A 12,841-nucleotide genomic window follows, 5' to 3' on the forward strand; every position below is an offset into this window, starting at 1 on the left:
AGCATGTCCAGCTTTTTCCATCTTGGTTATATTAGCTATGAACTGTCATATTTCATAACTCGGGCCTGACAGATAAATATGAAATGTCATTACTCCTACCTCTCCTGATGGGTATAAGAGACAAACAATAAATACTGTACTTAACATATAGGTACCTGTGAGGTATTAAAACTCACAGCTCTGTTTCTACTGAACAGACCCTTTAGGAACTTCAGAGGAACCATGGCATTGGAGGCAAAAGCTCTGTTTAGCTGTTATTCTGTGTATTTCCTCTTCAAGTGAACATTTCACATGACAAGGCTTTAGTGACTTCACTGAAGGCTTTCTGAGTTCAGAGAAGTCATAATTGTTTTCAGTAGAATTAAGACTCAGGCTTACTTCACTCTGTATAATGGGCTCCAGTTTCATCCATCTCATTAGAACTGATTCAAATGAATTATTTTTAATGGCTGAGTAATACTCCATGGTGTATATGTGCCACATCTTCCTTATCCACTCGTCTGCTGATGGGCATCTAGCTGGTGCACTGGGAAGACCCAGAGGGATCGGGTGGAGAGGGAGGTGGGAGGGGGGATCGGGATGGGGAACACATGTAAATCCATGGCTGATTCATGTCAATGTATGACAAAAACCACTACAATATTGTAAAGTAATTAGCTTCCAACTAATAAAAATAAATGAAAAAAAAATTTTTTAAGTTAAAAAAAAAAAAGAATTAAGACTCAGGAATTATTTTTACGATCAGATGATTAAAAAACAGAATGTGGTCTATCACTTGGTCAGGGATGATGATCGTGACCTCAAGTGTGTAGGCTTAGATAGAACTAGTAGATATGTCAGGGTGAGGTGATCCCTGACAAGAGGAAAAGAAGTATGTTGGCTGGCCTGTATCAGAGAACCAACCTTGCATTCTGGGTCTGGGAATGGATTTGTACATATTACAACTTATCCAAGTGTTTATCTGGTGGTGATAAAATTCCAGGACTTGAAATAGCTTTGAAAGGTTACTGAGTCACCCCAATTGTTTCTTAGTAACACCCAACGAAATGAATCTTTCCTGTCCTAGTAAAGTATTGCTACAGACTTTTCTCCAACTTTCTTAGAAAGCTATTTAAGTACAGGACACCTCTCATTAGCAGTGAGTTTTGCCTTGGCTCTAATTTAAATCCTTTCTCCTGTTTTTCAAATATAATTACTCTTTGTTCAACTTTGGTTAAAATGTGAGGTTTTGGCTAAGGTATTTGAACTCTCCAGTGTCCCTGCTGGTGAAAGTGTCCTACCTCCCAATCTAGAACAGAGGCTTGCCACTGTGCAATCTTGTCAATATTCTCCAAGCGACGCTTGCGTTCATTGATCTGCTGAGTCACATTTCTCATGACAGCCAGAGCAGCCGCCACATACCTGTAGTCACTGTGAAGATACAAAATTACAAATTGGATGAGTTAATGTGCCATAGAACCAATGCGCTGGGTGTTAACTCTAACATCCTTCTCCTGTTCCTACTTAGCAACAGAGCCCTGATTTTCAGATGGAATCCATGCCATGTGGAGTAAAGGAATACATTTCCAAGAGGTGATTTATGTGATCTAGTTCTGTTAAGTGATATATAAATAGAAATGTTGGGTAGAACTTTTGAGAAATCTCCTTTAAGAAAGACAGAAGGCCCTTCTTTCGTATTACTTCATCCTGATGCTTAGAATTTAGATGTGAAGGCTGAAGTTCTACCAGCCATCTTGGACCATAAGGACAAGCTCCATACTCTTAAGGATAGGATAAGAGAAAACTGGAAAGAGTCTCTGATAATCATGGAGAAAGCAAGGCAGCCTGGCTTTTTTTTTTTTTTACATGAATGAGAAATAGACTTATCTTTTTTATGCCATTATTTTTGTACTCTGTTTGATACAATCAGCCAAGGAGCAAGAAGGGAGCTTTACACATGGCATAGTCCAGTCAACTTTACCATCTGTTCTAGCAACTATTTCTGGGGAAGTCTGCCCAAAGTAACTATAAAATAACATCCAAACCTTTCCCCCACAGAGACTCCTTGGACACAAACCAGACTTTAGCCACTGACAAGTGATGTGATCTTTCACAAGTCACATTTACTTTCTCAGTGACTCAGATTTTTATCTGTAAAATGGGGGAGAATTACAATAGAATTTGATGAAGTTTTATTAATCCATGACAACTGTTTTACTCTTGGCTTATAGCAAATGTTAGCAGTATTATTAATACAAAAGAAGCATTTCTCTAGTATAGATGTTATATGAGTTGTCTTTCAAAACCTCAAACTCAGAAGTATAATCCTAATCCCATTTTCCTGGGATGTGTTGAAGGTTATATCACCCTGCCAAGTTTTCTCTGCTTGTCTGCTCTAATTTCCAATCAAATAGCTCCTGTGAAAAGCATGTTGAAAGTGAAATCCCAGATATTTGGTGAAATTACTATAACTGAGAAGGTAGGAGGATGCATTATGGTTCAGTCTTAACTAACTTTTCCTTAGAGAAGCTGAACATGCTTTGTGGTCACTAACCTGCTCACTGTCCCAGCACCAACGGAAAGAAGAGAAGAGAAGAGAAAGAGAAGAGCACAGCAACTGCCTTTTTCTTTCCTAATATATTGAGCTGTGGGGTGGGAGATCAAACATAAGCACAGGAGAAAGGGAGTTGTAACTGCCAGGGCAGATGCCTCCTCTTATCTGGCTTCCCTGGCTCCAGTCTTTTCTCTGCATACCTTCCAGACTATAGTCTTTAAATGTTACTACATCTTATCACCCCCAGTAACAAGATACTCACTGCATATCCTAAGCAGTCCATTCTGTCTCAAGACAACTCTGTTAACATGCGTGTGTGTGCACACACATGCACATACACACATACACACCCCCAAAACTCTTTTTTATTCTGAGTCTAATGAATGTTAGCTATTACCAGTTTTTCTTATGAATCTCACTTCTGACTCATACTGAACTTACAATTAACCAACACTTCTTAAATTTCTTTAAAATATGCTTTCTAGAAGCTGTGTTTCTCAGTTGGCCCTTGAATTGTTGACTCCTTAGACCCAACAACAAAATATTATATTTGTTCCTATTTCATTACAACATTTTACAGTTACTTGCTACAATCTATAGGGGAACTACTGTGCTCTGTAAAACTGTCAAAGTTTTGCTCTGGCAAGACTGTCTTAGCCTGCCATTTAGAAGCAGGGTAGGGTAATGACAGAAGGGGTAGCTGCAGAGTAGAAGCTGCTGATATAAATAAGCACCCCATTATTTAGGCTCATGTTATTCCACTCTCTGATTTGAGAGCATCAGGAAGATGCCTTAAGCCACTTTCTGGGAAGTAAAGCATAGAGTTACACTGTATATATGGTAGCCACTAGCAACATTTAATTGAAATTAAACAAAAATTTAAATTTTAATTATTTAGTTGCACCAGCTACATTTCTCAGTTCTCAATATCCATATGCTGACAGTGTCTACTATATTAAACCTCACAGATATAGAATGTTTACATCACTGTGCAAAGTCTTATTGGACAGTACTGGTATGAGAATGCTCTAACTGATCCCATGTACTACTCAGCCATGAATTTTTCACTGCCAGTGTGCCATACTGTCAATCAATAAATAGCTATGGTCTAGCCTGAACCCTGCTCAGAGCCCTCAGGCTTCCAGAGTGGGTCTGAGTCAAGCATCCTAGTGAGGAGACTGACTGAACCAAGATTGTCTTGTGCTAGACAGGTCAGCTAACCTCCCTCTTGCACAGAGCCTTCCTTCTTGTCAGCTTAAGCAAGGTTGGGTAGAGGGGTGAAGACATGTCACCCTTCTGTAAACAAAGGTAGCATTATTCTCCACTTATCATTCTCTATCCATCTAATCTTCTCCCCCATATACTACTCTGACTGCCTGCATTTCAGACTTAGCTAACTGAATACCTATCTTACTAAGCCTTCAAGCTGGTGGTAGCTTCTAATTGCCTTCAAATCGAAGCTACTCTGACATGCAGTGCAGGAGCTATCACCTTGATACAGCTTCCTGAGGCTGGAAAGAAGGAACTGTCTATGGTCTGGGGATAGGGCTAGGTTCAGTGGGTCACCCCAAATGAGGACAGGGATTGATGTAGCCTGCCACTGCCTGAAACATTCTCTCAGCACTCTAGTGCCTGGGGCTGGAAGAGGAGGAGACCAGAGACCAAGGGGGCAAAGAGGCCTTGAGGCAGGGTTTCCACTCAAGGTGAAGGAGTATAGGAATGGCAAATCCCAGGGAGATATTCTATCTTATTGACTCCCACTAAGCCCAAAAAGGCCTTAGGATTGCTTTGGCCTAAAAGAATAACATAGTTTTTGACTATGTTTTAAAAATGACATTTGGAGGACATTTAAAAGCACCTATGCAAATACATAATTTACATAATTAATATCATCAGTCCATAAGTTTGATTTTTAGAGCCTCCTGCTAGGTAGTTTCCATGGAACAGATACTCAGGAGCAGGCAGGAGATGAGTTGTGATATAAAAACATTTGAGAATCACTCTTTGAATATACTGATTTTAGAACCATTGGTCTGAAAGCTGCTTCACTGAGATTTAGGTACAATAGTGGCTGTTTCTGGTCACTTAGCACCTTGAAATATACCTGTGGAGGTCATTTAAATTCATCACATCATGAGCAGGCAGAACTAGAAAAGGCCTCCCAGACTGTGTAGTATAATGGCTTCACAAATCTTCCTGGGCACTTGGAGGACTCTGTAAAAAGCTAGGCTCCCAGACCACTGTCCATACTTTGTGTCCTCGCTATGCCACAGACTTCCTCTTTGTCATTTTCTCTCTCCAGGACTTAGTCTCTCCAGCCACAGAATGAGGAAGTCTGACTAGAAGAACTTCCTTTAAGGCCCTTCCCATTTTAGGGCCATAAATGTTTTTCATTTTTATTTTTAATTTAGTGGGGGTTCTTCAGTATCCTATTAGCTCTCACAAGTCTTCTCCTTCGAAAAGTTGGGACTCAGTTTTGGTAATGGGCTATATTAAACCTTTTAAGTGAGATTTACTCACCTCCAAGTTTCATGTCTGAGTACTCCCATCCCCCAGCTAGTAAACAGAATCAGGGAGAAGAGAACACAGAGTCTTCCTTTGCAAAGTCTTTCTATACCTACTTCCCTCACAGCCAATGGATCAACGAAGGCAGAGCTATCACTGGTGGTGTTACTTACACAAAGGGAGAGCCCACTGCTGCCACATTTGGTTTCAAATCTGAATCTGTCCAGGGCTTCAGAAACACTGGAGCACATGACCCATGATTTGCTAAAGAAACAACATCAACTTAAAAATGAACCTAGAGATTGACCTAGAAGCTTGACATAAAGCCAGCTGACCCACACACATGGCCTTATGCAACTAAGTCTGGAAGTCAGCTCCAAGGAAACTAGGCAACAGAGTTAAATGAAAGTAAGAAACAGGCCTGATGAGAATGAGACAAAAACTAAAGGAAACTGGGCAAAGGCCTTCTTTATTCTTGGAGTGCTCAATCAGGAGGAGAGTTGAGAGCTGGACCAACAAACCTAAGTTCAGATATCCAATATCAATCAAAAGCATACTATAAACAGCCTGGGGGTTCTAGGTCATGAAGTAAAGGATATGCAAAACTAGGGGATGGTTTACTATAGGCCACTTCCATTGCTGGAGATGGCTTGCAGTACGGTGGTTTAGTCCCTCAGTCATGTCTGACTCTGTGACCACCAAGCTTCTCTGATCATGGGATTTCCTAGGCAAGAACACTAGAGTGGGTTGGCATTTCCTTCTCCAGGGAAACTTCCTGATCCAGGGATGGAACCTGCATCTCCTGCTTAGCAGGCAGGTCCTTCACCACTGATCCACCTGGAAAGCCCAACTTGCAATATATACCTTACAAATAGGAGATTAGAAGTACTATTTCCATTCAGAGAGATAAATAAAGCTCTTTTATCCTTTGGGGGTTTTCTTGAAAATACCGAAAAACTTAAAAAAAAACTTCAGGGAAATTCTCAAGTCTATTTTCCCCTAGTTATGCTCTGGATCTAAGGGGAGAGTAGAGTTTGATAAGGCAGAAGAGGGAGGAAAAGACTAAAGAAGCCCAGGAATGTAGCCTTTCAGAAGAATTATAAGCTCAGTACAAGCTGAGTAGTCTGTTACCAGGATATTTGACTCTATCAAGCAGAGAATAAAAAGTTGGTTCCCTTGGATAATTTCCCAAGGTGAGGGAGTGATAAAGAATCTACCTGACAGTGCAGGAGACACAGGGGATGTAGGTTTGCTCCCTGGGTTGGGAACATCCCCTGGAGAAGGAAATGTCAACGCACTCCAGTTTTACTGCCTGGAAAATCCCATGGACAGAGGTGCCTGGTGGGCTACAGTCCATGGAGTTGTAAAGAGCTGGACATGACTGAGCAGCCAAATACCTTCACTTGGCTGAATTCAGGACCAAGGACCAGGCTATAAGCTTCCTGAAGACAGTGTCTTAAGCTGTACAATAATGATGCACACTGATTTTGTGTATATATTTATTTACAAGTTTATAAACAACTCTTTAAACACGACCTCACTTTATACACACAAGAGTCTTGAGAAGTAAGCAAGAATATATCATCATCCCATTGTACATATAAGCTAACAGCTCTGAAAGGCAAAAGAACATATACTGTCAATAAGTACTAACATGTAGAGGAGGTTCTCTCCTTCACTACTACCTCCCTCAATCCCTTACCTATGGTCCTGGGCGGTATACTTGAGGAGCTCAGCCAGCTGTAAGGGATACTTGCAGATCTTCTGTACTGGCGTCAAAAGGAAACCATCAATGGCAATGTCGATCATTTGCTGCAAGAGGCGACAGGCCTCAAAAAAGTGTTGGTAGCGGCTGTCCTTCATCAGTTTGGAGAGCTCCATACAGGCGTCCAGGTGATTGTTACAGTACTCAGAGTATATCCAGAATCCATCTTGCTGTGAGCAGAGGAAAGATGGAGAGAAAAGGAAATGCTACTGAGGACTCCAAAAGAAGTTCTGGAGATATGGAATGACAAACCGTCTTCTTATGTAGAAATATAAAAATGATAACAACATCAATCTTTTCTAAACTGATTCATAATTTAATAACAAATTATTTGGGAATTAGACAAACTGATTGCAAAAAATCATATATAAAAATAAATAAGTAGGAATAGCAAGTAAATTATATAAAAGAAGGCTAATGAGAGGAGACTGACCCTGAAAATAGCAAAACACAATATCATAATAAAATTCAGGCACTGGATCATAGAGGTAGATCAGAGATCTATTTCTTGTAATGGCAGACTAAATAGTTTTAGGTGAAACTTAACCACTGAGAAAAGTTAGAAAATCTGGAAAAACATAATAAATTTCTGTTTGAATGAATCACATCTTCCAGAGTTTCAAATTTTCTCCAAAGAATATTCTGTAGGAAATACACCATGGAACTTTCAGGAGTAAAGAGTAGTGATGAATGCAAGTTAAACATAAATGGCTGAGAAAAACAATGTGTGTGTATGTGTGTGTGTGTACATGTAAAGAAGGGAGGAGGAGAAGGTAAGGGGGGTGTTTATTCAAATGATATACCAAAATCAGAGGAATGTTAATACTAGATGAATCTGGGTAAATGGCATCTTTCATTTTATTGCACTTCACTGATATCATGTTTTTCACAAATTGAAAGATTGGGAGAAAGACTTGGTTGAGCAAGTCTATTGGCATCATTTTTCCAATAGCATTTGTTCACTTCATGCCTCTGTGCCACATTTTGGTATTTCTTGCAATGTTTCAAACTTCTCCACTATTATTATATTTGTCATGGTAATTAATCTATGATCAGTGATCTTTGATGTTAATATTGTAATTGTTTGTGGATACTACAAACCTATATAACAAGGTGAATGCAATACATAAGTGTTGTGTGTTCTGACTACTCCACTGTTCCCCTCTCTCTTCTCTGACCTCACTATTTCCTAAGACACAACAATACTGAAGTCAAGTCAATTTATAATTCTACAATGATCTCTAGTGTTTAAGTGAGAGGAAGTGTTATATGTCTCTAAATTTAAATCAAAAGCTAGAAATAATTAAACTTAGGAAGGAAGGTATATTAAAAGCTGAGCCAGGCTGAAAGCTATAACTCTTGCACCAAATAGTTAGCCAAGTTGTAAATGAAAGGGAAATATTCTTGAAGGACACTAAAAGTGCTATTCCAGTGAACACACAAATGATAAGGAAGTGAAAACAACCTTATTGCTGATATGGAGAAAGGTTGAATGGTCTGGATAGATCAAAATAGCCTAACCCAGAGCAAGACTCTAACTCTCTTCAATTCTGCAAAGGCTGAAAAAGAGGTGAAAGCTGCAGAGAAAAGAGTGAAGCTGAGAGAACAAGATGGTGGTGGGGTAGGTGAACATGGAGTGCACCTCTCTCCACAGATACATCACGAATACACCTTCAGACACAGAAGTGCATGCAGAACACCAGCTGAGAGTGGACAGGAGTACGTGACCAGTGGAAAAGAATAAACAGGATCACAAAAAAACTTGGTAAAATGAAGAAACTAGGGGGAAAAACAGGAGTATTAGTAGGACTGGATCTACCCTCAGCAGGTGGGGGAACTGAAGCAGGGGTCTGATCCCCACAGTGGGGCAATTGTCTGAGTCACAGGAGAAACATTTAAGGCTGAGAGTGAAACAGCTGATCTGTGGCAGCCGAAATGGAATGACAGTCAGACAGTCCTTGACACAGCCATACATACCCTGGACAGGGATGCAGGTCCTGTGGAAGGTGTAGCAGCTGGGAGCTGGATTTTAGGGATTCTGGAGCAATCCCAGTGCGAGGGCTGCTGTTGACTGCAGAGAGACGCATCGAGTGGATGTGAGGGAGGAGATCATGGGGGGAAATGCCTATTGAGGGAAGTCGGAAAGCCAGGCAGCCATGGAAGCAAGGTGATACTCCTGAGTCACGCATAGGGGGTGGAGCCACCACTATAGCCTCTCTCTCCCCACAGGCCAGCATCTGCAGCTGAACAATAGAGAGGGTGGCCCATCAAATGCCTCACACACTGAACTACAGAGTAGGACTCCAGCCAGGGTGTTCCTTTAAGTGATTGATGCGCTGAACTACAGAGTAGACCCCAGTCAGGGGAGCCTCCCTATGTGCCTGACATGATGAACAACAGAGAAGGACCCCAGGCAAGGGATCCCTCTAAGTGCCTGAACAGGCAGAGCTATGGAGAAAGACTGGCCAAAGAGGCCTTCTGATCACCAGCTACAAGAGTCTTGAAAAAAGACTGATAGGGCCATAACTCCTGCCATGGAGGCAGTTTGTGTACCTGAACACTTGGTGCTGCCAGGGTCCCTGAAAGCCAAGCAGTTGCACCACCTTCATGCTCAACTCTCACTGGGGCAGAGCTTCCACAGACCAAAAAAAAAAAAAAAAGTCTTGTGCTTATGCACACACGGTCACTTCATTCCTGTCCAACTCTTTGTGACCCTGTTGACTGTGGCATGCCAGGCTTCTCTGTCAGAGATGGGGTTCTCCAGGCAAGAATACTGAAGCTTATTAGCCAATACTGGTTGCCATAATCTTCTAGAGCACTATATTTCCTGCTGCCCTAGCTGTCAATCCCCCTGAGTACCTGGTGCTGCCAGAACCCCTGTGACCCAAGCAGCTGCACCATTTCCACACCTGACCCTCACAGAGGCAAACCCAAGCCCTCCAGTGAAGCCTCAGGAGCTAAACCCCAGGGGACGACACACATGTAGAGGTGGAAATAAAGCAACAATTGAAACCCAGGGGCAGTGTGGCTAAGGAAGAAGACCCAAAACCTTCCCAATACCTATACAAGCTGCGGATTAAATCTACACGATAAAATAAGCAGACTCTGTGTCTATGAGATATATAAAAGGCCATTGAGAGCTCCCGCAAAAGAAAATGCACTAGCTCTGATAGCTGTGGACATTGGAGGAAAGAACACACAAGAGTAGGACCAGATTAGAATCTGAGCAGCCCCCACAGCAGGTCCAGAGATCAGTACAGTGCTGGAGGGCAACCTAGGGAGGTAAGGTGGACTGTGATTCCCAGAGCGGGAAAGGACTCTGACAGCAGAGACTCAAGAAAATCATTTATTATTCTTATTTTTTGACTTGTTCTGTAGATTCTTTTGGATTCCCCTCTCCCACGTTGTAGTTGTCAATTTTATTGGCATTAAGAAACCCAATTAAGCTTTGGAGTTTTTTTCCTTTTTCCTCAGTCACATTTTTTATTGTTGTCATAAAACTCTGCCTCTACATTGGGCATTTGCAGTTCTGTGGAGTTTTCCTCTATTTTTTTTCCTTTTCTCTTTTTTTAATTTTATTTTTTTAAACGTATTATTATTTTTCTACGTTTATTCCTTCGTTTGCTTTTCCTACTGTTCTTTTCCCCTTGCAGTTAATCTTTAATGTATAGAAACTTTCTTTATCTACCTCTATTTAACTTTGCATATCTATATTTCTTTCTCTCCTTTCTTCTCAACATATTTGTTACTTTTACTTTCATTGCTTTATTCCCCAATTGGCACCTTGCTTTAGTTTTGTTTTTCAGTTTGTGCTTTAATTAGTTTTTAAATTAGTTTTGTTCTGATAGATACAATTTTTGGTTTCCTTTGTTAGCTGGGTCAATCTACTGTAGTTAATTTTTGTTGGACTGTTTTGATTTTTCTTATGTGTCAATATGTATATGTGTATATTTAGTCACACTTTCTATTGTTATAAACCTCTGCCTCTATATCCGGCTTTTGATGTTCTGTGGACTTTTCCTCTTTTCTCCCCTTTTTTCTTTCTTCTTCCATTTTTTTTTCAATTCTTTTTTATAATTTTAATTTTTTAAACCTATTATATTATTTCTAAATTTATTATTTCATTTGCCTTTGCTACTGTTCTTTTCCACTTGCAGATAATCTCTAATGTAAATAAATCTTCTTCATCTACCTTTATTTAACTTTGCATAGCTATTTTCTTCTAAAAAATAATTAATTTATATTAATTGGAGGCTAATTACTTTACAATATTATAGTGGTTTTTGACATACATTGACATGAATCAGCTATGGGTGTAAATGTGTTCCCTATCCTGAACCCCCCTCCCACCTCCCTCCCCATCCCAACTCTCAGGGTCATCCCAGTGCATCAACCCTGAGCACCATGTCTCATGCATCAAACCTGGACTAGCGATCTGTTTCACATATGATAATATACATGCTTCAACACTATTCTCTCAAATCATCCCACCCCCACCTTCTCCCACAGAGTCCAAAAGACTGTTCTATACTTCTGTATCTCTTTTGTTGTCCCGCACTTAGGGTCATCATTATTATCTTTCTAAATTCCATATATATATGTTAATATACTATATTGGTGTTTTTCTTTCTGGCTTACTTCACTCTGTAAAATAGGCTCCAATTTCATACACCTCATTAGAACTGATTCAAATGCATTCTTTTCTGGGCTTGGAAGATCCCCTGGAGAAGGGAAAGGGTACCCACTCCAGTATTCTGGCCTGGAGTATTCCATGGCCTGTATAGTCCATGGGGTTACAAAGAGTCAGATACGACCGAGCAACTTTCACTTTCTAAGGAAAGCACTCTTGTTAAGTAATGATCGCAGAGAATTTCATATCACCTTCTTTCCGTGTGTGTTAGTGATTTGAAAACATGGTGCTCCTTCCTTTCTGTTAGCTGCCCTTCAAATGCAAGATTTTTTACTGGCATGGGTGGTCTGGCCCTTCTCCAGGGAATCTTCCCGATCCAGGAATTGAACTGGAGTCTCCTGCACTGCAGGTGTATTCTTTGCCACCTGAGCTACCAGGGAAGCCCTCTTCCTAAGGAATACACTCCTGTTAATTAATGATTGCAAAGAATTGCATACCACCTTTCCCTTGCCATGTGTGTTAGTCATGCTGTTCCTTACTTTCTGTTAGCTGCCCTTCAAATGCAAGATTTTGCCCTAAGTTTCCATTATGTGGCTCTTTAGAGCCATTTGAAAGTATTCCTCTGGGTGGCCTAGTTTGCTTGTGAAGCTCCTAAGAAAAATAAAAGCCTCTATTTCTGAAAAAAAAAAAACAAAAACAAAAACAAAAAACAAATGCATTCTTTTTAATGGCAGAGTAATAATCCACTGTGTATATGTACCACAGCTTTCTCATCCATTCATCTGCCTATGGACATCTAGGTTGTTTCTATGTCCTAGATATTGTAAACAGTGTTGTGATGAATATCGGGGTACATGTGTCTCTTTCAATTCTTGTTTCGTCAGTGTGTATGCCGAGCAGTGGGATTGTTTGGCCATATGGCAGTTCAATTTCCAACTTTTTAAGGAATTTCCACACTGCTCTCCATAATGGCTGTACTAGTTTGCATTCCCACCAACAGTGTAAGAGGGTTGCCTTTTCTCCACACCCTCCCCAGCATTCATTGTTTGTAGACTTTTTGATAGCAGCCATTCTGACCAGCGTGAGAAGGTATCTCATTGTAGTTTGATTTGCATTTCTCTGATAATGAGTGATGTTGAGCAACTTTTCATGGGTTTGTTAGCCATCTGTATGTCTTCTCTGAAGAAATGTCTGTTTAGTTCTTTGGCCCACTTTTTGATTGGGTCGTTTATTTCTCCAGAATTGAGCTACATGAGATGCTTGTATATTTTTTAGATTAATTTTTTTCAGTAGTTTTATTTGCTATTATTTTATCCCATTCTGAAAGCTCTTTTCACTTTGCTTATAGTTTCCTTCATTGTGCAAAAGCTTTTTTATGTTTAAGTAGGTTCCATTGGTTTATTTTTGC

The 12,841-nt window shown here is 40.4% G+C and overlaps 1 protein-coding gene across 8 annotated transcripts in view; it reads right to left on the reverse strand.

The window, feature by feature from the left end:
• ARHGEF9 (Cdc42 guanine nucleotide exchange factor 9) overlaps nucleotides 1-12,841 on the reverse strand; it is a 396,118-nt gene that overhangs the window by 108,701 nt on the left and 274,576 nt on the right. For all 8 annotated transcript variants that reach the window (XM_070461884.1, XM_070461883.1, XM_070461885.1 and 5 more), the window contains 2 exons: nucleotides 6,741-6,973; nucleotides 1,281-1,410 (listed from right to left, as the gene is read on the reverse strand). In XM_070461884.1, coding sequence (XP_070317985.1) covers nucleotides 1,281-1,410; nucleotides 6,741-6,973 — 363 coding nt within the window. The remainder of the gene's footprint in view (nucleotides 1-1,280; nucleotides 1,411-6,740; nucleotides 6,974-12,841) is intronic.

Source organism: Odocoileus virginianus, chromosome X (assembly GCF_023699985.2).
Source record: "Odocoileus virginianus isolate 20LAN1187 ecotype Illinois chromosome X, Ovbor_1.2, whole genome shotgun sequence".
NCBI lineage: Eukaryota > Metazoa > Chordata > Mammalia > Artiodactyla > Cervidae > Odocoileus > Odocoileus virginianus.